The sequence below is a fragment of the Meleagris gallopavo genome, chromosome 30, assembly GCF_905368555.1.
Source record: "Meleagris gallopavo chromosome 30, MGAL_WU_HG_1.1, whole genome shotgun sequence".
In the NCBI taxonomy this organism is placed as follows: domain Eukaryota; kingdom Metazoa; phylum Chordata; class Aves; order Galliformes; family Phasianidae; genus Meleagris; species Meleagris gallopavo.
Window position 1 is genome coordinate 3195744 of NC_139433.1, and position 24826 is coordinate 3220569.

At 44.2% G+C, this 24826-nt stretch overlaps 1 protein-coding gene across 2 annotated transcripts; it reads left to right on the forward strand.

Moving 5' to 3' along the window:
• Positions 1-17: 17 nt before the first annotated feature.
• Positions 18-24683, forward strand: DAZAP1 (DAZ associated protein 1). 2 transcript variants are annotated; one of them, XM_085211960.1, is made up of 12 exons: positions 18-227; positions 4872-4912; positions 5370-5536; positions 5870-5935; positions 6498-6605; positions 8832-8880; positions 13330-13412; positions 16862-17015; positions 18417-18446; positions 18883-19023; positions 19922-20104; positions 23628-24683. In XM_085211960.1, exons 1-12 carry the CDS (start codon positions 196-198, stop codon positions 23798-23800), a joined length of 1227 nt encoding a protein of 408 aa, XP_085068086.1. In that variant the 5' UTR covers positions 18-195; the 3' UTR covers positions 23801-24683. The 2 variants fall into 2 exon arrangements, with proteins under 2 accessions (XP_085068086.1, XP_085068085.1); XM_085211959.1 differs by having other exon boundaries at positions 19-227; positions 6495-6605.
• The last annotated feature ends 143 nt before the right edge of the window (positions 24684-24826 follow it).

Below are 24826 nucleotides of genomic sequence, written 5' to 3' on the forward strand. Positions count from 1 at the left end.
GGGGGCGGCCGTTGCGCAGCTCGGGTTGGGGGGGAGGGAGGGGGGGGAAAAGAGAGAAAGAGAGAAGAAAGAATTGAGCGAACGACCGAGAAAAAGAAAAGCGAGAATTGGTGATAAAGCCGAGCGACGGCCCAGCGACCTTCCGTTAACGGAGGGAGAGCCGGGCGCGGCCCCGCGGCCCGCCGAACAGCCGCCATGAACAGCGTGGGAGGCGCCGACGAGATCGGGTGAGCGGCGGGGCGGGCGGTGCCGGGCCGTGCTGGGCCGTGCTGGGCCGTGCTGGGCCGCGGGGAACGGAGCGGCTCCGGGAGGAGGAGGGGGGGGGGGGTTGTGTGGCAGAGCTCCGCCCCGCCGCGCGGCCCCGTTGGGTGAGGCGGGGTTCGCACCGGCCCCGTTTGCCGCCCCGCGATTCCCTCCGTGCAGCCCAAGGTCACCCCGGCGTTCGGCCCTGCGCCGCTCCAGGTCCTTCCTACGGATGGGACAAAAGCTTCCCTTCGTGGGACGCGGTTCCCGTCTGAGCGATCCGTCGGCTTGCAGCCGAACGGCTTTCCGTTCCTTTGCTGCAGCCCCGAGCCGCTCGTCGGCTTCGTTGTGCTCCCCGTGAAGTGCCGCGAGCTGAAAGCCGGCTGTTAGAACGGCACCCCCCCCCCCCCCCCAGCCATGTGCGCACGGCTGCTGTAGGGATCCGCACCGAATCGTCACCGCCCGCCCTGCAAATTGCCCCCCAGGGAAACGTCTCCGTGTACAGAGAGGCCTGTAGGGGTCTGTGGGCTCCACGTGTTGAGCTGGGAGCTTGCAGGAGGAAATGAGGAGTCTCTGCAGGATTTGAATGTAAATCGTGTCGGGACTGGGAGCAGCCGAAAGAAGATGCAAATAAAGCTGTTGAAGTGAAAAGGCTGCAGACTCCACGCGTTGGAAACTGCCAAAAGAAGGTTAGAAGGACTGCTTGGAAGCCTGTAGGCTTTGAGTATTAGAAATAGAATCATAGAATGGGTTGGAAAGGACCACGGTGCTCATCTGCTTCCAACCCCTTGCTATGTGCAGGTCACCAACCAGCAGACCAGGCTGCCCAGAGCCACATCCAGCCTGGCCTCGGATGCCTGCAGGGATGGGGCATCCACAGCCTCCTTGGGGATTGCACCAGAAACCTTCTTGGCTCCCTTTCGCTCATAGAAGCACAGGCATTAAGGTTGGAGAAGAGTGCTAAGATCGAGTGCAGCCCTCTGCCCATTGCCACCACAGCCACTGGGCTGCATCCCTCAGTGCCACATCGGCTGAGGGGTGCAGTGTGGGCATTGTCACAGGTTCTGGAGCTCAAGGAGAGCTTTCATTTCCGTGCTGCCCAGGTGTGGGACAAGCTGCTTAATTACTGCGTGTGCTTAATTGGTGTGGTCTTAAAAATACAAGGAGCATGGTAACGGTTTGGGGTAGAGCACATCACTGCAAACAGCTCATGTTGTGTGAGGGGTGTTCATGTTTGTGGGTTTGGCTCTGGAAGTGCTCGGATGTAAAGCTGGTAAGATGAAAAGCCCAGTTGTAGTCATCTGCCTGCAGCTGTGCAAAGGAAGTTCTGTTCTGCAAGGCAGCTTGAGGTGAAGGCCTTCCATGTGATAAGAAGTTGTGTGCCTTACTCCTTTGCATCAGTTCACTGTCTTCAAACCAACCCATCCTGGAGTCACAGACAGGGTAGCCCTGCTCCTGGCATCCTATAGCAAGCATATAAATAGAAACCCACCATTTACATACAGCTGCTGCAGTTGACCTCAGACAACCCTGCTTTTTTGTTTGTTGAAACATATGTAAGATGACTACAAGTAATTAATAATGGAATTGGAAGGTTTCAATGACCGTGGACTGTGGGGAGTCCTCCTTCCTGCAATAGCTTGGCGTTGTGTCAGAATGCTGCTGGCGTTTTAAATCGATCTTTTATAGATTGATCTTGTACAGCAAGCAATCCAGTGTAGCTTAAAAAGCCAAACTCAAATGTGCTTGGCTAAGAAAATGTATCTGTGCAGTCATGGGCTGCCTCCAAACTTTGGTCTGAGCGTGGCATCAGATCAGAGCTTTTATCTTTACTGCTAAGGAACAGAGTTGTTTTCTTAGAGGGCTTTACCTGACCCTGGGTACACAGGCGTGAGAATAAGCACGTGGATTTGTGCTTTTGTCCTGTGTGCTGATGGCTGCTGGGGGAGCTGGGCTCTACCAGGAGATGGGCTGGAAGCTGAAGGGTGTTGGATGGGCTGTTGAGCTGATGCCATGAGCGCTGCGTCCTCTGCCAGCAGTGCCTGGGGTTGGGTTTTCCTGTCTGTGAGCAGAATTTGGTTATCCTGGGACATGAAAGCAGGAATTTGGTTATTCTGGGACATGTTTTCTAAGAGGGCTGCTAGTGGAGGAGATGTCCTGCTTGTGCTGTCAGCAGATGTGTCACTATAATACGAGAGCAGCTATAGCTGATGTCTTTGCAGCACTTTGCACGTTGTGATTTTCTGTACGAATTAAAGGGCCCTTCTGATGCGCTTTAAAGGAATTTAGGGTGATTTTTATTGAGAGACAAGGCTTATGTCGCCTATCAACTGGTGACTGAGGGTGGAGCTGGGCTTTTGTGTACCACTTAATGCTGATTTAGTCACCCTTATTTCCATGTGTAGCATGTGTCTGCTCCTCCAGCACTGCTTTATTCGCTGCTGGTTGTTGCGTAAGGGCCGTGCTATGATGACATAGCACAGAGAACAGAATCTGCTGCTTTCTTCTGTTGCAAGCTGTCACTTCACTGCTGCTCCCTCCTGGCTGAGGGGTGGCTGTGTCCCACTGCAGTTGGCTGCTCCTGGAAAGAGGTGAGAAGGAGGCGTGGGGTTTTGTGGGGTTTTGTTCCGTTTGATTGCTGCTAGAATAGGTTTTCTTAGCTGTGATTGGAAGAGGGAGAACCTAACTTTCCTCTTGTAAGCTGCAGCTATGCTTGGAAATGTCTGAGGGCAGGTAGAAGACGAAAGCAGATGGTGGTTCTTGAGGATTGGTAGAGAAATCGAGGGTGTCCTCCATTGCCTTGTGCAGGCTCACAAAGCTGCTAACAGAAGAGGTCTTGCACTGGTGCCTCTTAATGAAAAGGGCCAAATGTAGAGGTGGTTTTGAACTAACCTTCAATTATAGAGTGAATAATTTTGCATGGAAGTTGCATCACACCTTGAAGTTGATACACAGCTGCAAAGCAGGCAGTCCAGCATCCTGCTGTTGTCTCTGTGCTTACCCAAGTCCTTCAGCGTGCTCCAACATGAAGCCATGCAGGTCTGGGTGCTCTTTGCAGGCGATGAGGTTGGTTCAGATTGGTTTTAAGCACGAGGTTTAGTTTGGGCTTTTAGCCATGGCTTTTCTGTTGTATTTGGAGAGATCTGTAACACGGTGACTGTAATTACTGCATCGATGCTTCTGCTGCTCAGTGCTTGCTTTGCAGGCTCTCCTTCCATCTTAGACTTGTTAGTTCTACTTTTGCTTTCATTTACCCAGAGGATGATGGTGAGCAGAGTGACTGAGCCGCCCTTCCGGATGAGTGAGGGAGTAATGATGGTTTCTGCTTTGTTTTAATCCTCAATATGAGGGTTTTCTGTACAGCCCAGTGCCCTGCAAACACAGCAGTAGGGAAACCTGAGGGCTGCCGTAAGCTTTTAGATCAGAGAATTGAGAAAATTCACCAGCTTTCTCTTTTACCCAATTAGCAGCTGGAGAGCAAGGATAGGAATTGAAGGTACGCCCAGATCTTTGGGCTCTGATTCCCTTTGGGCTTTGACTGTGTGTCCTCTGCAAGTTGGCTGCAGTGTCTCGCAGGGCAGGTGCCACTCAGGTTGGTTGGTGCCTTTCAGTTGGTGTTAACTCCAGCTGCTGGCATGGTTTTCATAGGGTGGCGACATCAAACACGTGAACTTCAGTCAGTGTTACTTTTGCTGTGATACCTCTTTGTAAAAAGGGCTGCAGCAGCAGTGTTGTTGATGTATTTTCATGTGGCAGACGTTTCTTGGCCTATTTAGGCTGTCATTCATCTTGTACTGTTCAGTATTAGGTAGCAAATAGATGTAGAAGAGCTCAAGCTGTTCTTTGAACTGAGTTTCAAAGGCTTGATGCAGGACTGCGTGCACCTCTTGGTCATTAGCCTGGGATTGAAGTAACTAATGGACTTAGGTGTTGAAATGAGGCTGTCTGCTCTTCTCTCATGTGCTTTATCTCAGGAGTTCTGGATGTTGTCTTCATCCCTAAATTGGACCCCAAAGCAGCTGTTGTGATCTGTAGGATGTAACACAGAGCCCATGAGGCCTCAGTGGGGTCTGCCATTCCCCCATTGGGGCACATTGGGGTGCAGCAGGGAGAGCAGCTTTGTAGTGATGTTCTTGGGTCATTTTCCAAGTAACTTCAGTCATACTTTGAATGTATTCTTCTGAACTACAAAGTTTTTCTTGGTGGAACTCCCTTCTTCCCCACTAAGAGCAGCTCAGTGATGTTCTGTGTTGTTTCCTTTTTTTTTTTTTCCTCCTTCGGTTTCACAATGATTCCTCAAAGCAATGCTGTTTTCTCAAATACCTGGAAGTGAGGGCTTCAGGGGAATGTAGGCTTTCCTGTATTTTGTCTTCTATTTTACATAAAAGAATAAAACATTCTTTCAATGAGACTACGACCTCTGTTTGTGCTCATGGCACGCAAAGTGGATGCTTCATTTCTATGTGAACAGAAGGTGGGTGTTGCAATGCATCATTCTTTCTGATGAAGAACAGTGGGGTCCTGGGGGCCTGAATACCAGCAGAGCTACTGAGAATAGCTGAATTCTGTCAAATAAGGTGAAGCTGCTGTTGTGTAGCACCCTAAAATGCTGTATGCTTCAATTGCAGAAAACTGTTTGTGGGTGGCCTGGACTGGAGTACAACACAAGGTAAGCCATGTATGGTACATCATTGAGCCAGTGCTCTGTGCACAGAGCCCCCAAGCCATGCACAGACACATGGCTTTTAACAGGCAGTGCCCTGCTAGGAAAATCTGGTTGAGAGTCTGCTGCTCTTTTCTGTTAATGGATAACATTTTCTGTACAGAGTTCAAATAGATGCATGTTGCTGTTTTGCTTTCTAAATGTTCTACGAGCGTTTGGTGTTTTTTGTCAACTCAGGAGATTAAAAACTTTTTTTTTTAATGTTTCTTCACTGTGATATTGCTCTTCTTTTGCGTGAATGGAAATGTATGTTCTTTGTGTAGAGGGAGTAAAGTCTAACCATTGTCAGGAGATAAGGCTGAACTCGTTCAGCTCGTTGCTCACCCTTTATCTCATAGTTGTGAACACAGCCTGGTAAAGTTAATATCTGGTTCTGTTTCATATATACCTTTTTTTTTAACAGAAACTCTTCGTAACTACTTCTCCCAGTATGGAGAGGTTGTAGACTGTGTAATAATGAAAGACAAAACAACCAACCAGTCTCGAGGATTTGGATTTGTCAAATTCAAAGATCCCAACTGTGTGGGAACAGTGCTGGCCAGCAGACCTCATACGTTAGATGGCCGAAACGTAAGTTGGCTTTGTTTTGTTTTGGGGCTTCTATTGAGCATTTTGTTGTTGTTTTTATTGTTTTTCTGTTTTTCCAAACTGTTTAGAGGCCCGTTCCAAATCCTGATGTCTTATTGCACACTAGGTGATACCAAAGCTGCCCGGTTGTTGGCTTTAGTTACTGTTGTTAAGACAGACAGCTTTAACTGGGTGATCTGAGGCAGTTTGTAGAAGCCACGTATGGGCAATAGCTTTTATCTGAGGAGCTGGATGTCAGCAGAGCTTGTCACAAACACAACATTTTAGAATGATGTTCCACACGCTAAGATCTGACCCAACTGGAATCTCTTCCAGATTGATCCAAAGCCATGTACACCCAGGGGGATGCAACCTGAAAGGACACGGCCAAAGGAAGGATGGGTAAGGACAGATGTGTATCACTGCTGAGTTCACTTGGGTCACACTTCTGTTTTTAAAACCAAGTGTCTGTAGGCAGACCTCAAGTGTAAACCCTGCTTGTGGAACGCACTTGGAGTGTTTTATGGTCAGACTCCACATCCAGTGCAGTCGTTATTACCAAATGCTGTGTTAAGTTGGGTTTGTGGGTTGGTGTTTCCTTTAAGCTCTTTGCAGTCCTTTCGAAGGACTCGTGTTAACCTCAGAAGTGTCTGAAGGAGAGCTCATAGGCCTGGTGCTTCTCTCCAGCCACCTTCACGCCCTGCAGGCTGATCTGATCCTATAGAAAATGAGTAAATGGCCTCAAATATAATCCCTATTTCTGATTTCTGAAGAAGGGAGCGGGCTGTTGCTGCCAGTACTGAACTTCTGAGCTCAGAACGTGCAGCTGCTTCCCTTCAGTGAGTGTAACAGACTGGAAGCCTGGAGTGAGTGTAACAGACTGGTCGTGTTGCAGTGTGAGATGGTAGAAGTCACAGCTTTGTTGTCCTTCTGACGGATTTCTTTTTCCTTCTTGATTTAGCAGAAAGGATCCAGGAGTGATAACAATAAATCAAATAAAATTTTTGTTGGTGGGATTCCTCATAACTGTGGCGAGACTGAGCTCAGGGAATACTTCAAGAAATTCGGAGTGGTGAGTCATCCAGCATGATGGCAGTTATCTGTTGGTTGCAAGATGCTTTTTCTCTCCGCTGCCTTTTCTCAGATTTCATCAAGCTGTCAAATTTTGGGTTAATTTAGACAAACTGCTATAGGCACATATTGAAGCACTTTGCAATACAGTGTACTAAACGTTCATCATCTTGAAGTGTATTTTGCTATTTGTCAAAATCGATTGCTCTCATAAGGAACTTACTTTGCTTCTCCTGTCTCCTCTTGTTCACGTCTGCCTGATGCATTATTCTGTTTGCTCCTGCAAAGTGAGAAAACATTCCCGAGTTTAGATGACTTGAGAATAATTATTTCTTTTCAATTGGTAACTTGGAGTTCAGTGAAAGTTTGTTGTTGGGGTTTTTTTGTTTTTGCAACGCGAAGCTTGTGTGTGAGATCCTTGTCTTCAAGTGGCAGATGGATTGAATTTTGCAGCCTCCTGCCGTTATTTTGTTAACACCACTTCTTTTAAAGCAGCGTCTGCAATCAGTTGGGTTCTGCTGCCCCTGAAATATCCACTCCAGAGAGAAACTGCTGCCCATGTTAAGCATCAGGTTGTCATTCAGTCTGTAACCTCTAACCGAAATGAGTGTAACTGCGGACTATTTTCTAGTTAGTTTCACTTTCTCATTTATTCCTACTACTGTGGCCTCTTTCTTTTTAAGGTGGTAAATTGCTAAGCTCAATTACTAAGCTCAGCTGTACAATTTTGGAATACTCGAAGGTTCCCTGAGTCGAATTTCATTCCGTGTGAGTGAATGGAAACTGCCCACCTCTGAGTGGCATTTGGTGTGGTCTGATTTTTTTTAAAATCACCTTTCTCTAAGTTTTCTTAGCATCTGTTTGTTCTTTCTCAAGTGGCTGTTTATCAGCAGTACCATATTTAGGATGATCATTTTTAAAAAGCACAAAAGGCAGTGGCTAACAACCCTCCTCCTAGTGTGGAAATCTGCACTAGAGCTGTCACAAAAGTGGAGGAGTTTGTTCCACAGCTGTGGCACGTAATTTCTGAAGGCTCTTCCTCACAGCCTTTTGGCTTTCCAATTCTGACCTCGGGATGGCCTGGGAGATACAGGGCTACGGCCCTCCAAATCCAGAAGGCAACAGCTGCCAAGTGTGCCTTTAAAAGTAAGTAGAGAAACGATAGCCGAGAAGTTGGGCAGTCGGTGGAGCATTCTTAGTGAGGAGTCCCTGGAGAAGATGTTCTGTATGTGGCCACAGAGCGAAGAGACAAAAGTGAGGGCTGATTGTGAAGAAGGGGATCTGGATGGGCTGGGGAAAAAGCTCTGCCACCATCATGTGCCATTGTCCCCAGTGGGGATAAGTGTCAGCAGTTGGTGTCCAGTAGGATATCTTCCAGTGAGTGTAAGAACTTGAAAGTATGTTTTCTAGATCTCAGTTTTAAGCTAACGAGGAGATCTTAATTTAAAATATTTTAAGGTAAATTGACCTGGAGATGAAGCAGTTCTGTGACATCACATTGTCTGCATTTCTGCATCTTAAAGCTTTAAGGCCAGTTCCTTTCAGCTTTTTGGTTACAGCTTTGGAAATAATTGTCTTTTTGTTTCAAATTGTAGCTCACATTGATGCTTATTTTGAAAAAAGAAAGATCTTTGAAGTGTTTGAGCAGCTCCTGGTTCTTATTTTTGTACCCAAATACACAACCACTGAGCACCCATAACTTTTGTGATGCTATTTAAAGCATCACCTTACAGCTGATGCTCTGCAGCACACTGATAGGCAAGTAAGTAATTCAGAGAAGCTGTGCACATTTTTCAGTGTTTGAAGCTAAAGCTTCTTTTTATGTTGAGAGTGAAAACGTTTTAAAATGGCAGAAATAATCTTTCAGGAAGCCGTGCTGAGGTGTGCTGAAAATCAGAAACCTTTGGGGTTTTTTATAGGCTGTGATGACAAACAGCACAGCAACTTAATGCTAGATTAACATCCTAAGTGTGGTGAGACCCCAGAAAGCCCAAATACTGCAGGCTTGTTTTTGTTTTTAGAACAGATGAATTCAGGCTTTTCTTAAGCTCCCATAAAGAGCAGTATTCCCAATTTGTTTGCGCTGTGGTGGGACAGACTGGTATTGATGGCTACATCAAGCATTTAATTGTGCTTTGTGGATAGAGTGTGGGAAAGCAGCCTATGGTAACTGTCTGTAACGCTCCCCTGGTAGCACAGTTAGTAGAATTTCCCTTCTCTCTTCCAGGTCACTGAAGTTGTAATGATCTATGACGCAGAGAAACAGAGGCCCCGAGGTAAAGGCTGATCTAGTTTGTCCTTGAAATTCCTTCATACTCTGCTATAGTCAGATGGCAAACTATTTCATACCATCAGAAAAGGTAGATTTTTTTTTTCTATGTTGCCTCAGGAAAAAGAATAATTCACTGGGCAAATATCGCTTTAATTGTAGACTCTTCATCTCCAGCTTTAGTTGGTGTCTGTGCATTTAAAATCAGATGTTTCGTGTTCATTTTCAGTTTCTGAGGGTTTTTTTTTTTTTTTTTTTGGCTAGTTTTTGTTTGAATGAAACTTGATTCTTGAGCCACTGCTGTGGTTCAGGATGCTATAGGAGGAAAGGAAATGTCATCAGACCTTCCTCCCACTCCACACAAAGGGTTTGTTGGTGTGTAACTGCATGGGGGTGCTTTGGTTCAGAGTACTTCTGAACGTGAATTTGGGACATCATCCATCCATTACGTGCTTCACTTAAATGGCTTCACTTAAAATTCAAGCAAAGCAGTTCTTAAACTACATAAAACATTTTCCAAGTATATATATATTTTTTTGATTGGAATATATAGCCCTGTGTGCCTGACTGCATTTTTTTTTTAATAACAGAAACAAACAAAGTTTTGTCAGACTGTTTTAATCACGTTGGTAAGATTTGGTCAAAATACGAAGCAGTCTTCATGTCACCCACCTTCCATTGCATCTGTGTCTGTTTTGACTCTGGAGAGGCAATATTTCCAATCAGTGAAGCTTAGTTGCACTTAACCACCAAGTAGCATGTTGTACATGCTGGAGAATAGTTTGCCATCTGAACTTTCATTTCTCCTCTGACTCATTATTAAGAAATATATTCTTCACTTTGTATTTATTAAGCTGTTAAGTCTTAGTTTTATTTTTAATTTAGACATACATCCTTAGTGACATATTTAAGTGTTTCATAGTAAAATATGGTAATGTTAAGTAAGTTCTTTTTTTCCTTTTCTCTGTGAATTGTTTGACTGTGATTAACGATATCTCTTTAGATTTCTTCTCTCTAGGTGATAATTTATCACAGAGGTACAGGCCAGTTCCACAGTCAGAGGAGGGACGGGCTTTGTCTTTTATTGGAGTGTAAACGAAGTTTCAATATATTTGTGTTTTTTGTTTGTTTTCCTGCCTTGGCTATCTCAATCTTCTTTCAACAGATGACTTCTATTTAAGCAGAACATAAATTCATCCATTAATATGCTTTAGAGCACCTAATGTTAACTAGAGGAAGCAGTGGAGACCGAGATAGGGGCAGCAGGGTGTAACTTGTGGCTGAAGTTTTGAATTATTTCAGCAGCTGTTGTATCATCTATATCTCTGATTTTTATCCCAGCCTTGCTGCCTCTGAGCAAAAGGTACTAAACCATGCCTGGTCTAGATTGATCCTGGTCTGCATTAATGGCTTCTCTGCTTAGAGCTATATTTAAATAAATAAAAACTACCAGGAGGCTTCCGGGTCGTTTAGGAGGCTGTGGCTAAAAGCAGAAATGGCAGATCTGAAAGCCTATCTGTCTCCATGCCGTGTGCAGAATACTTTCTCTTTAATTCGTTGGACTTCTTAAAATGGTGTTCTTGAACCACATTGCTTTGGCTTTCATTTTTGTTCTCTTGAATTCCTTTTATGTAGCGTGGTAACTAACTCCAGAAATGGCCTTGTTAATCCCTTGGGGAAAAGCTCCTCCTTTCTGTTGGAGGCTCCTGACCATCATCCCACCACACGTTTCCTCTTGCTTTCTCTTTCTGATCTGCATTCTGTTGTACAGTGCCGTTCAGTCTCTCTGCTTGTCCTTTTAACACGAGACCTAAATTACTATATAAAATTTTAAAAGCCCGCTGTGCCACCATCGTCTCCTTGCATCATTCTTTTACCTTCCTTCCATTTACCATCCCTGCATTTTGAGTAGATCCCTTCCTGCAGGCCGTTTTTCCAGCCTGCTGGTAGAAGGACAGACAAATTACCCCCTGCTGCAAATCCTCGCAGCACTCCTCTGCCTTCAGCCTCTCAGAGGAATGCTGGCAACCAGCTTCTCAGCATCGGAGCTCTGTGATACCCTTGAGGAGCTGGTTGTGTGCCTTCAGGTATCCAAGTAATCTCTGCTCCCTCGCATTCCTACCACTCCTGGTTAGCTCTTCTGCAAGCAGTGCTCATCAGAATTCCTTGCAGACTCCCCAGTACAAGCACAGCCAGCCTCGTTACATCTGAAATGAAATAGTGCCTTTGTTGCAGTCCCTGCTTCTCATGCTTTCTATTCTCTGCTAAACCAACAACTGTGAAGCAATTTACAGGTTCTTGCTGTGTTCTCTTCCACTTGGCTGCAGAACAGCCTCGTTGCTGTTTGGTAGTCCACTTGGGTTCCTGTAAGTGCAGAGAGTTTCTCTCGTCTTCGATGATGTCTTGGCCTTTGAAAAATGAAGCGACTTTGTCACTTTTGCTCTCCTGAAAATTCCACCTTCTTGGAATTTTGCTGCGTGTTGTATTCTGATTTCCTCACGATTCCTTATTTTACAACCTTTGGTCCTTTTAAAATGCTTTTTTTCCCCCCCTTTTTTCCTTCCTGACTTTCCTGCTGCATCCCACATCGCAATCTATTCCTCTCCTTCAGCCTTCTCAGAACGAAGCTCAGAGAACAACCTGCCTATGTAGACAGTACCCATCACTTTTCTTTCTCACGCCTTTCAAAATGAAGGCAGCAATACTAAACGTGTGATTTAAATACAACTTTCTTTTGGCTCTGATACGCAGATTTTTAACCCCAGACAAATATATTGTGATGAAATGCTGCTCTTGGTTCGAGGCTGCTTTCATCACAGCTCAGCCAAACTTCGTTTATACTGCCAGTCTCTTGTGTGTGGGAGATGCTAAGTTCTTTTATTTTACTTTTATTTAAGTGATGTCTTTTGCTCTTGTTGCTGACAGCAGAATTTGACCTGCTGGACTCTATTTTGGCCTGTATCTTTGTGTATTTTTTTTATATATATATATAAACTTTCTCTACAATAGGCCTCTTTGGGCTTACCCAACCCAGTTGGATAAGCTTAGAGAGACACTAACTGTTATAGATACTGTATCTCTGTTTAACGCTTTAGAGCAATATATGGCTGCTGTCAGCACTAGCTGCAAAGCAAAATGCAAACCAAGGGGGAAATCTTGGGTTTCAGAAAAGCAAAAATGCATCCATGTTCCATATGCTTTTGATGCTGCACCTCGTTTTTCTTTCTAATTTTATTGCTCTACCCTTAGCTAATCTAAAGAATGGCACAATTGATGTACTGCATGTGTTCTTATCTTTCCTGGGATTTGGTTGTTACACCAGCAGTGAGTGGTTGATGGCATGAACCAGCCTCTGTGTTCTGTGAGATTAACCACCATTTTGCCACTCTCTCGGCAGTGTCAGCAGCTCCAACCTGAGAGCAGCGGTTCTCAAAGTGTAACCTCACAAAGTGATTCAGACCTGGCTTTTTGCCTCATTTCCTGCGTGTTTTACTGTCCCTTACGGCCTTTTAAGTAGCTGCTGGATTCAGCTGAGCTGCCAACATCAAGGGCTATGGTCAGATAAAAGGGAGCGAGTCACCCCTGGGGATCTGGAGCAGTCAGCAGCAGTGCTGTGAGCAAAAAGAGGGACTGAGAAATACTGCATGGATATCCGAGAGCAAAGCAGCAGGAAATGTAAGAAATAAAATAGACTGAGACGTGACAACAAGTATGACATTCAGCATAAGCAACACTGCTTTAGTTTTATCAGGGGATGCCATGTTTGGAAGAAGTCTTGTCTACTAAGTGCTTTCTCTTAGATATGGGAAGAAAGAAAACAAACCAGAAAACAGAACTTGAGAACCTCTGATCTAGGTTGTTAGTTTCTGAAGCTTTTCATTCATCCATGGAGTGGTAAAATTTTTTTTCATGCTTTAACAGCTACATTTCAAAGATGACTTTCTTATTTTCCACGGAAAATATTTCCTAACTGGAAGAGTGGGAGAAGGGATGGGAGGAAGTGGCTTTGCAGCTTTGGGGTGCAGGGGCAGAATAGGTTTTTTCTGGGATTCTAGTCTGAGTCAGAGGTAGGCAGAGGCAAATTGCTTGTCTTCTAATTCTCTGTCCCACAAGCACTTCATTCTGACTCTTGTGGCAGTTACACTTATGACTATACTAGCACTTTTTTTCCCCATTTCCTCATAGGTAGGTTAGGAATAAAACCAAGTTCAGAAGTTAACTAGCTTAGTTTTAAGTTGCATGTGTGAAAGCGAGCCGAGGCATTAATTGCCTTGCTACAAGAAGTATCCATTGCAGTTTTCTCAAACTTTTTTTTTTGTTGTTGTTGAAAATTTAACACAAGTCTTGGTTATCTGAAACCCCTGCTTGAACCCTTGGTCCGCCCCTAATACTGTTCATCATCCTGTTTTGTGTCACAACACCCTGCTACCTTGATTCACTCTTCGTCGTTGGCTAGGTTTTGGATTTATTACTTTCGAGGACGAACAATCAGTGGACCAGGCTGTCAACATGCATTTTCACGACATCATGGGCAAAAAAGTGTGTAGTTGTAGTTTTATTTTACCTTAAGAAAGAACCAAGTCTTGGGCAACTAGCAATTTCACTGGTGAGCAGAGCTGTAGTTAAGGATCCAGCTAGATGGGGGAGCGAGTCCAAATTCAAGGCTTTATCCATGAAGGTGGGGAAAGTCTGAGTTTGCTTAAGCAGCTGAGAGAGGCAGTTAGCTTGTGGCTTAGCCCTCAGAAGGGCGTAGATCCTGAAAGCCTGAGAACTTGGGCTGTGGGGGGGGGGATCCTTGGTGGTTTTTTGTTTTCTTTGAACGTGTTGGGTAAGGCCTTGTGCTACAGACCTGGAGGGGTGTGCTGGCTGGATGTCACTTACACTGGGTTGGGCTGCTGAGTACTGCTAAAGCACTGCTTTGCTTCCTGGGAGCATGGGGAAGAAGTCAGTTGTTTTCAGCTATTGGAAAACCAGAATCCCAATGAAATCTGAGTTGTTCAAGGCTTGGTTTAAGACACCACTCCTTCAGATGTGTATTTGATTCTCCACTTTTGAGATGGCGTGACGTGAGCGACTGCCTGTGATCTTAAACTAACAGAAAAGCCAAAAAAAAAACCCAAAAAAAAACAACAAAACCAACCCAAACCCCAACCCAAACAAAAAAGAACCACACGAAACATCATGAAGGATTGGTTTTTTAATAAATTGGGTCACTTACTGTGAAACTTGGTACAAACCCACGTACTCTATATAGTATTTAATCACAATGCAGTTAAGTGACCTCTGGTTGTTTCATCTTCATACTGTGTTGTCAGCAAATGGATGTTTGATAGGGAGGAATCTTTTATGCCTGCTTTGAAGTCACTCAGCAAGGAGCATGCTTGTACTTGTGGGGGAAAAAAGAAAATGAAAAAGCAAAGCAAATTGTTGCAGGGTACCCAGGTTTTTTATATAGGGAAAATCATAGCTTCTGAAAGGGAATTGAACCCTGAGAAATCCCAGTAAGATTCCAGTCCTCACAGCTTTTCTCTGTATCCACAGTTTTTGAAGGAAACCTTAGAACTGCTGACCTTCAAATGAAGGTGTTTCAAGGCCACCCAAGGATAGGGTCATTCACCTTAAATTGCTTTCAGGAATTTGGCATTGTCTTCTAAAGCCTTTCTATAGGCTGGTATTTTATAACTATCATCTAGCTAGCTGGGAACATTTTATTGCATATCGGTGGAATTTTACTTGCTAAATTTTGCAGTGCACAGTGCTTTTTATTCCTGTGAGCTTGTTTTGGTTTTGAGAGGTGGGCAGATCTCCTAATTAATGCATTTAAGCAAGGAAAGAAGTGTGCTTGTTAACGAAGAGCACTGGTACATATTCCTGATCGCTGGTGCTCTCCTCCAGTGAGAGGCCCAGCCCTCCCAGGAGGGAGCAGAAGCACTGGGTTGATGTCTGCAGGTACGTGTGTGGACATCATCCACCCTCTGATCTTCCCTTGCACTGCACTGAGAGCTGACAGCACAGCAGCAGGCTGTGAGCACAGAACGGAGGGCAGTTCATCTCCTGCCGCCTGCAGGAAGGGAAGGAGAGCCCTGCCTGAGCCTCCCACAGTCTGCACTGCCAGCTTGCAGAACGTGATCATCGCTCATTCACATTTCTCCTTTCTTTCTCAAACTGTTTCATTCTGAAAGTCAAACAATCAGTTTTTTGCATATTTTTTCCTTTCGGTGAGATAAGTGATGCAGCCAGTGGGAATGCCTTACATCGTGGTGTAACTTCAGGCAGGCAGATTTTAGCTTCAGAATGTTGTACAAAGATATATATATATTTTTTTTCAGTCCTCGGTTTGGCAGTTCTCTGCTTCCAAACGAGCACTGAAAAATTAATGGAATTCTCCCATGTAGATAAAGGAGCAGCAGATACTCGCTGCCCTTCATTGACTAATAATGCCTGCTTTAAAAAACACTATCTCCCTCTTTCTGGTAATTAAAAAGGTATTGCTGAAATGAATCCATATGTTGTTGAAAGGAAAAAAAAAGAAAAAAAAAAAATTAAAATTGCAAGAAGGACTCTGCTTTTGTAAGCAATAACTGAATTCCCTCAGGGCAAATGTGTTAAGACTCATTAATTTGAGCCCTTTGAAAAATTCCCTTGGTTCCTCTCTGGAAGGGCCTTCAGCTGACAGAGATTTGGTTACTGTCATGTGTGATGTCCCTGGGGCATCGGGGGGGCTGGGGGTGGGGGCTTTGTCCTTGCCTTGTGCCTATTTCCTGTTTGTTCTCTGACATGAATGGTTTTTAAGACATGGCAGGAAGAATTCTGAATACTTTTATTTTCCATACTACTCAGGCCCATTGATGATTGAGATTTACTTCCTTTGTACTCTGGCACCCATTAAAATTAATCATAAAAAAAAAATATATTAAAAAAAAAAAAAAAAGGCTTTAATTCAGCATGCATGAGTGCTGAGAGGGTTTCATTAAATCAGAAACTGGATTCTTTTTGAGAGAGAGAGAGGTTTATATTGAATGTGCAGCTTATTTTAAGTAGGTCAGATGCACTTATGGAACACTAGGACACTTTATCTTTGAATAAAATAAGTTAAGCACTGTGGCTTGCTAATTTTAAGAACAGGAGGGCTTTTGTCACTGACTTAACACAGTATGAAGATTTGCTTCTTATTGACTCAACTGTCCATTTTTATTACTTGCATGTTTGTTTACTTTTTTGTTAGATGTAATGTAAGATTCTCTTATCACATCCATTCCCTCTGACATTGTTTGAGTTAATTGAGATTCTTTAAGCGTTAGCCTGGGGAAGGTAAGTCTTTATCTTCCATTAGACATTTAAATAAATTCTTTAAGTTTAAAAAAAAAAAAGAAAAAGAAAAAAAAGAGGAAAAAAAAAAAAAAAAGAAAGAAAAAAGAAAAAAAAGAAACCAAAACCAAACGTGTGTTTCTCAGGTATGAGCAGAACTGAAATTGTAGTTAGACGGGGTGGGTTTAAACTGTAACTTCGAAATGAACCCCAAACACTTGCAATGGTTAAAGCATTAGTACCCTTTTTCAGAGTGCACTCTTTACTCCAAGTTGTTTTTTTTCCTGAAAATTCCACCTCCTAACTTCTGTCTTAAATGTTCAAGTAGCCTCTGAATAGTTGAAAACACGATGCCTTTATAAGTGAAGAGTCGTTGTAAGAGGGTACTGCTGTTTTAAGGTTAAAGCAAATGAATATTGTACCAAGATGAAACATAAATGATTTGTAGGATGTGTTTTGCTTGAAATACCTCAATAGTAGGACTTCAATTGTCTTACCATCACGTATATTGTACCTGAGAAACATTTTAAATTACTGGCCTTAAGTTTAATAATTAAGTACTTAGACATAAGTCGTAAGATGCTAAGTGTAGTCTTAAGTGTAATTAAGGGTGTGTGTGAAGGGAAGGGGGGTATCCTGACCTGCACCATCTCTCCTAAATGGCAACTCTGTTTGTTTAGGTGGAGGTGAAACGTGCAGAACCTCGTGATAGCAAAAGCCAAACTCCAGGGCCACCCGGTGCCAGTCAGTGGGGAAGCAGGATCATGCCAAGCGCTGCCAATGGCTGGGCAGGTCAGCCCCCTCCGACCTGGCAACAAGGTTATGGCCCTCAAGGTACTTCCTTAAATGTCTCAGGATGGCTGCTGGGAGAGAATCTCGTCTTTAAAGCCTTCTGGTAATCTGGTGTATCTGGCAAGTGTCAGAATTTCCAGCTTTATCCATGTTATTTCTGTGCTGGATTGTTGGTAGCAGAGCAAAAGCTCTGCGTGTCAGTCCTTTTTTCTTCTTCTTCCCCAAACACGTTGCTGGGTGGGACAGAAGGCAGTGGGCCAGAGCTCCAGGCTGTTCTGTTTGGTTCCACCTGTCCTGAAGTCAGACCAGCGTGCTTTGTGGTAATGTGGAGAAGGTGCTGAGGAAGCTGAGCAGCTCAAGCTGCAACTCCAGCTGTGGGAACGTGACCTGCATGAGACTCGGATGAAAACTCAGTTGAAATCCAGGTTTTCAAGGATGAGGCAGTTCCAGAGGAAGTTAGAAGTGAAATTTGAAAGGGATAAGAGAAAAACAGATGGCCTTGTCTCTGGATTTTATTGCTTAATGTAGCCTAGAAAAATAACAAGCAGCTCTGGGGCTAGCAGTGGTGCAGGAGAGCACTTACTGCTTATAATGGTCTTGATTGAGCTTGAACCCTCGAGGGCTGAGGGGAGCAGCCGTGTGTTTTGGGTTTGATGGCTGTAACCCCCTCAAGATTTTGAAGATGGGATAAATATGCTGAGTTCATCCAAAGACAGGTTTGATAACTTAGGGAGAAATGCAGCGGTATAATTGAGTTGCATTTGACAGAACAGATCTTGCTTTCTCTGGTAGATGAGAAATTTTCACCTGGGGGGTTAAAGGAAGTAACAGTGCTTCATCTATTGCTACAATAGATGATACCTCAGTGGAGGGATTGCCTGTTTCCCCATGGTGCTTATTAACTTGAAAGCTGCAGCTGAGGCTTTGACATTCTGCACAGATGTGCTAATCTGCAACTGCACAAATTGAGAAACTCGATTAGTTTCAATGTGGTTATTTGTAGGGAAAATTATATCTGATCTACTGGAAAGATTAGTGTAAAACATGAATGCATTTATCTTTCTAAATGCTGCAGCGAATGGGGAAGATGGTGGCTTTACAGTTCAAAAACTTCAAAAATAAATAGGACGAAGCTGAAAATGTATTAAGTGTACTTTGGATGTGCAGTCTGCTGTGATTCTCAGTGTTTGGGTTTTTATACTGGTCCAGATTCTTGGTGTGCTCCATCCGATTCGAGCTCGAAGGCTCTGGGTGTTTCTCCATTATTTGCTGAATGATTCAGAGCCTTGTGAATTTTTCTTGGCCCATAAACTATAGATCCATAAGGGACGCTGGGAGGATATCCAGCCTATTCCAGAGCCTAGAGCAAGATTAGCTTTCTCTGAACGTGTCCTTTTTCATAGTATACAGCTGCAGTAAATTGCTTTTTCTGCTTTGTTTTAGGGATGTGGGTGCCAGCTGGACAGGCAATTGGTAAGTACATTACATGGGTCTGATCTTAACAGAAGAATCCTGAGTGGGGTGTGGTTTCTTGAAGAACCCACGGCGATTTGTGGATTTCTGTAATATTTAACAGCCTGCACGTTTAAAAGCTTGGTTTAATTTGACCTGAAGGAAGGAAGAAGACAGTATGCCTGTAACCAACCAGTAATGGGAGCTGACGTGCATCCTGATGTTGCCAACCACGTTAATTTGGTATCAAAGAATTACATTCTCCAATGCAATTACGTATGGTAGAGATACTTGGAGGAGGAATGCTAGCATTGCCCACAGTGAGAATTCAAGGAGGGCTGAGGCTGTATCTGAAACTGAACCCACAGCTTCACCCCCCCATCTACAGAATGCTGACTCAAACGGCAGCTTTTCCCTGTTGATCCACTTCAGCTCCTCGCTTCTTTTCATTTTCCAGGTGGATATGGACCACCTCCTCCAGGAAGAGGAGCTCCCCCACCACCTCCTCCGTTTGCCTCATATATTGTTTCTACACCTCCAGGAGGATTTCCACCTCCACAAGGATTCCCACAGGGCTACGGCACCCCTCCACCATTTAGTAAGTGCCCTGCAGCAGCCTGAGCACCAAACTCAGTCTTGAATTTTTGCTCATCTTTCTCTGGACTTCTTAAAAACTGTGTTTAGGTGGTTTTTTTTATGTTTTTTTTTTTTTGCCTAGGTTGTGTATTCTGAGTTATAATCAACCATAAGTCTTTGTCAGTTAGTTTGGTTACTTTTTTTTTTTTTTGGTGATGTAATAGTTTACATTCTCCTGCTTAAAGCTGTGTTGCTAAACAGATTGAGGTTTATTGCATACCCCTATTACAACGTCTGTGAGAAAACTGAAGAGATTATTGCACAGTGGTGTGGGCTGGACGCAGGCTGGGATTTCTAGAGAAGCTTAAGGAATTAAGGTCACAAGTGACATTGGAAATGTAAATAGGATTAGAGCATTTGTGCCCTCAGGCCACCTCTTGAGAAGCCCAGTCACAAACTTGGTTTAAAAATGATGGAGAATACCACACAGCTATCCACAGTGCCTTGTTCTCCAGTGAAAAAACCACTTGCTTGGGAATTTTTTCCCCTCCTAAGATCTTGAGTAATAGGGTTTCCTCCTCGTATCCTTGCATGTGCACACAAGCATAGAGAATTTGTTGTCAAGTCCTGTTTTGTTACATTCTCTCTGCCGGTTGCTGACGTGGCTGTAGTCTTCCTTCAGGGTGAGATTTTTTGTGTTAGAAGGTAAGTTGCTGGGACCCTTTAGCTACAGCGGTGGCCTGAGATGGGTGTGAATTACTGCACGTCCAGCTACACCTAACAAACATTTTGACTTTAATAGTAGACTTGCAAGTATTTAGAGGGAGGAAGAAACAACTGTATTATGCTCCAAAACGATGCAAGGAGTCAGAGCGGTGTTTACCTGTCATCACATATATTGCACTCTGCTCGTGTTTCAGCTTTTGGTTACGGTGCTCCTCCTCCTCCACCTGACCAGTTTGCCCCACCTGGAGTACCCCCTCCACCTGCCACTCCAGGGGCAGCACCACTAGCTTTTCCTCCACCACCACCGCCATCTCAGGCAACTCAGGACATGAGCAAACCCCCAACTGCTCAGCCAGAATTCCCTTACAGTCAATTTGGTAAGTAACTGCGTGTGAAATGAACTCAGCTCAATCCTTCCCCTTCCTGATTCTTCTTTTCTACTTGGGTGGAATGGCAGCATTGAGAAACTGCTTGGTGGCACTTCTCTCAAGGGTGGACGTGCCAGCTGCCAGCTCTCAAGTGCTCCTTAAGCCATCTGGTCTTCCAGCCAGCAGGAGTTCTCTTAACCAGCTCTGGCTGTTGTGTGTCTCCTGCAAGGTGGTCTTCAGAGATGTGTGCACTGATAGGATACGTCACTGATTTACACCGAGCCTGAACCTGTAGTTAAAACTTTTCTCTAATAGCTTCATGCAGCTCGTAGTCAGCTGTTTTGTCTAACTGATGTGAGAGGTTGGAGAAAGACTTGAGTAATATTGAGAGGCAAGGGTATTAAAATCCAGGCTGTGTGCTTTTTATTCCCATCCTTGTCCCTCTCCTGTCTGTCAGGAGTTGTGGTTCTGTCAGGAGCACGTAATGCTTCGACCACTGTTTGTGCTCTGCAAGTAGCTGTTGGAGGTAGCTGATAAAGACGCTGATAGAACATATTATCAGACAGTCAGATTGTTTTATCAAACAAAAAAAGACAGGCAGCCATTTGTGCTCCTGATTGAAGTCTCCCTGTCTGTGGAAACAGGGACTTCTCATACTGCTTTTCCACTCAGTCCCACCTCTGAGCAGCGTTGTCCCTAAGACCCATCTGTGCCATAGACATTTTTCTGAAGACATTGTAATTGGTCATTTTTACACTTCTGAGGTTGACTTTTTGCAGTCGCCTGTGGATTAAGATTACTGTCCCCAAGGGAGGATTAGCCTTCCAGGTGCACTGGTAAACAAGCAGGTATTCTCTTGTTGCTGAGCTTGAAAAGTTTGTTACAAACACAGTTGCTGTCGTAGAAAGCTTTGTCCTTGTGACTCAAGAGGAAGTGGGTTTTTTTTGGTCTGCTGCAGCTTCTTTGCAGATCTTTGCTAAATAAAAGACAGAGGTATGTTTAATTTCTGTTCAGTGGGGTGCCATTATTGGTGATGTGTTGGAGGTCATGTATTCCAACGTGATGGAAAATTGGGAGGGTTCCTCTATTGGGTGTGCAGTACCACTTGCCTCTTGTGTATTCTAGGAAGTTTCTCAGCCTGAAGTCTGTTAGGAGCACAACTAGCAGAGGCAGAGATATTTCCTGTGCTGCTATACAACAGAATCATCCACCTGCTCATAAAGCTGCGTGCAATATCTTCTGAACTTCTTACAGAAGCTTCAGGTCTCGATGTGTTTGCAAGTTAGTTAGCAGCACTGCTGAACAGGGGGCAGTCTGGCTGATCTGCCTGTATTTACATTAATGCATCAGGCTTATGGGCTTTAAGGAGGCACTGAGTTACCTAATCATTGTGGCATTTTCAGATTTGTCCCAGCGTGACAGCATCTTAAATGCTGTTATGTTTACAGCTGGGATGAATGTAAACACTGGTAAATTAAACACTAACTTGGGTGTGCCTCCCTCACCCTGCAGATTGATCTGTGTGCAGGGCTGCCTTGGGGTTTGTCGCCCTGCTTTCCTCATTTCTTGCTAGGGCTGGGTTCCTATTCTCAAGACCCTTCAGGCTACGTGCCAGTACTTTGTTTTCACTCTTATGGTCAGGCTGAGCAGTGAGAGATGTAGGTTGGTGGTTCCTGTTTACAACCCATGCTCTCCGTGTGTCTGCCTCGGGGAAATAAACCTGTGTTTCTTGCAGGGTCTCTTGTGAGGGGGTGGGGGGAACAGTATGGCTCAAATGTTTCCTTGTGCAAGTAGGGACAAAACAGATCTGTGTGTTCATTAGCTGGCTGAGGTAAAAGCTCGTGGCTGAGGTAAAAGCTCGTGGCTGAGGTAAAAGCTCGTGGCTGAGGTGATGATAAGTGATGCTGCTGACCACTTCCCAAGCTGCTGCACTGAAAGGCTTCATCCTGTATAACCCAACCGAGCTCAGCTTTCATAAGCAAGAGATGAAAACCATAATGGGTGGCACAGCTCATTTAGAAAGCAGAGCCTTCTGAAAGGGCAGGTGAGCTGCTGCTGCAAGCTGAGAGCTGCAGCAGGAGCAGAGGAAGTGAGAAAGGACAACGTGTACTAAAATGCCTGGCTGTTAGCTGTGTGCTGTGCCTTTGTGATAAACAAATGGAGAGCTGTGGTTTTCTCAGCCTGAATGCTGTACCACTGCACTGGATAGTGAGATTTTTCTGAGCCTCACCCCTTGGCAAACAATGGTGTTTTTGGTAGTCTGCTTATCTTTGTGTGGAGGAAGGAAAAAAAAACAACCAAACCAGACTGGATTAGCGTTTTGAGTTAATAGAAGCCTTGTGGTAGACATGTTTTAAGTCTCATTAGTGGTAGCAAGTCCTGAGAGACGGGCAGAGCTTGAAATTGAAATGCTGAAGACATGCTAAGAGACTTTGTTTGGGATTAAGAGAGTTAAACCTGCTTTAAGCTGCACAGGGAGAGGCAGAACTGCAGAAATACACTGAGTAATTAGGGTTCTTAATACCCTCTTTTATAGCAGAGGCTTACACTGATGCTGCTGTTATGATTAAGAGTTGTATTTAATTAAGGAAAATTTTATTACATTTCTTCATTTCTCAGTGTTCTTAATTAGCATCTTTTTGCTTCTCGTATTAGCAGCAAGGATTCCAGCAGTTCTTTCATCTTCACCCTTTCTCCCCGTCCCCAAATTCTGCCAGGTCTGAATCTTTCCTTTGGTGTGGATGCTGCTGCAGAGCAGGGGGTGCTGAGCCCTGCAGGCTGAGGAAGGACAGAGTGAATGTTAACTTGCAGTGTGCAGGATTAACACTGCTCTCAGGTTTAAAGCTGTGGTTGTTGCCTTTGGGGACGTGTGAGAGAAGGGCTGTGGAGTTATTGACTTATTGTTACTTACCTTTAGCTGAGCTAGAAGCGTTCTCCACCATCTGCAGCAGCACTGGGGGGGTGTGGGGGTCAGGCTTTAAAGTGGAACTTTGTTGTTTTGAACTTAAAACTGATGCGACACCAACAGGCTGACCTCTGAGTTTTGGGGGAATTGTGTCACTTCTCATGCTTTGGTTCTGTTATAAAGCTCAGGTACCAGAATAACTTCCTTGCTGCATCTTCAGCTCTGCTGCACCTGGCAGTGCTGGCTTTCAGCAAAACAAAACCAAAAACATAAATCCCCCCAGGATGACCCGACAGCCTACCAGCAGGGCTGCTTCATGTGTCTGAGCAGCAGTAATGTGACAGCTTTAGCTACTGGCCTGGGGAAGATGACCTCAGAAGTGAAACCTGCCATTTCTACGTACCTGCTCAGTTCTGCTCTTAACCTAGCTGCTCTGTATCATAAGGTGGAACACTTCAGGAACTGAAAGCAGCTGTGTATCTGAAGTTAGATGAGGTGTTTGTGTTGCAGGAACTGCATGGGGGGAAGGGAACGGCATCAGGTTTTGAATTTGCACCTCTGCTGCTCTGTTTGTGTGTGTGAACAATCCGGAAGCTTACCCTGCTGTCTCTTTCCCCTTCTCCCCAGGGTATGGACAAGACTTGAGTGGTTTTGGACAAGGTTTCTCTGATCCCAGCCAGCAGCCCCCTCCCTACGGAGGCCCCTCGGTGCAGCCATCCAGTGGTCCACCTGCAGGAGGAAGTGGTTTTGGACGAGGACAGAACCATAACGTGCAAGGATTCCACCCCTACAGGCGCTAGCGTGTGCTGGCAATCAGGGAATTCTGCCCACACGGGATGCCTGGCACCAGCAGGACCCAGGGATCCCAGACTTCTGAACTTGTGACAATCACATACTTGATGGAAGAAAAACCTAACAACATTTTTTTTTGGGGGGTGGGGGAGATGGCTTCTGAAGGCAAAGCTGTGGGTGTTTGGACTGCAGTTTTTAAATATTTTCCTTTCTCTAACCCATCAGCACAAATAAAGAAAATGTCACTGGTTCAAACTACAGGGTTTTAAAAATGTCTTCAGCTTTAATTCAAAACTTCAGGTTTCTTTTTTTTTTTTTTTTTTGAAATTATTTTTTCCTGAGCCTTTGTTTTACCGTATATTGTAAACTTTTATGTTTAAAAGAAAAAAAAAAATATATACATTTACAGATTGTGAAATTTTTAAGAGAAATTTTCTACTATGTATGCTGGCTTATTTTTTAATTTAAAACAGGGTTTCCGTTAGCACTGTTGGAAGTGAGGGTGAGCTGCAGCTCCCTCACTGCTGACGTCAGCGGTGGAGCGGATGGGTCAGAAACTCTGGGAGTTTAAAAAAAAGAAAAAAAAAGAAAAAAAAAAAAGAAAAAAAAAAAAAAAGATCTACTGAGTGTATTTTGCATTTGTTACCTGGTGGTGTAGAGCTGGTAACAAGGCAGGTGCAGACTTGTTGATGCACAGAGTCACTTAACGAAGTGCAGCGTTGGATCTGTGCTTCAAACTCTTTCGAATCCTCTGTGGGTTTCATTAGGGGTTAACGGAGGCCTTGTTAAGATGTAGATTTCCCTCAGGCAAAAGGTTTAGGTGCATTTTGCACTAACCAGTGATTACCCCTGGTTTGAATAAAGAGAAGTACATTTGGATTAGAAACACAAGCCTGTCTCCATTTTTATTTTTTTCTTTTTTTTTTTTAACAAAAAAGCTTTCTTGTGAATTTGTGTTTTCATGAGAAATCAATTGGCAGTCTTGAAAACCATGTCTCAACATCAGCATTACAGGCTTTTATGCTGTGCCTCGC

Bases quoted from the DNA above. Each gene is read 5' to 3' on its own strand.
- DAZAP1 (XM_085211959.1), top strand. From the start codon at position 196: ATGAACAGCGTGGGAGGCGCCGACGAGATCGG. The intron at 4,913-5,369 runs GTAAGCCATGTA...TTTTTTTAACAG, and splicing joins GGACTGGAGTACAACACAAG to AAACTCTTCGTAACTACTTC. The intron at 6,606-8,831 runs GTGAGTCATCCA...TCTCTCTTCCAG, and splicing joins ACTTCAAGAAATTCGGAGTG to GTCACTGAAGTTGTAATGAT.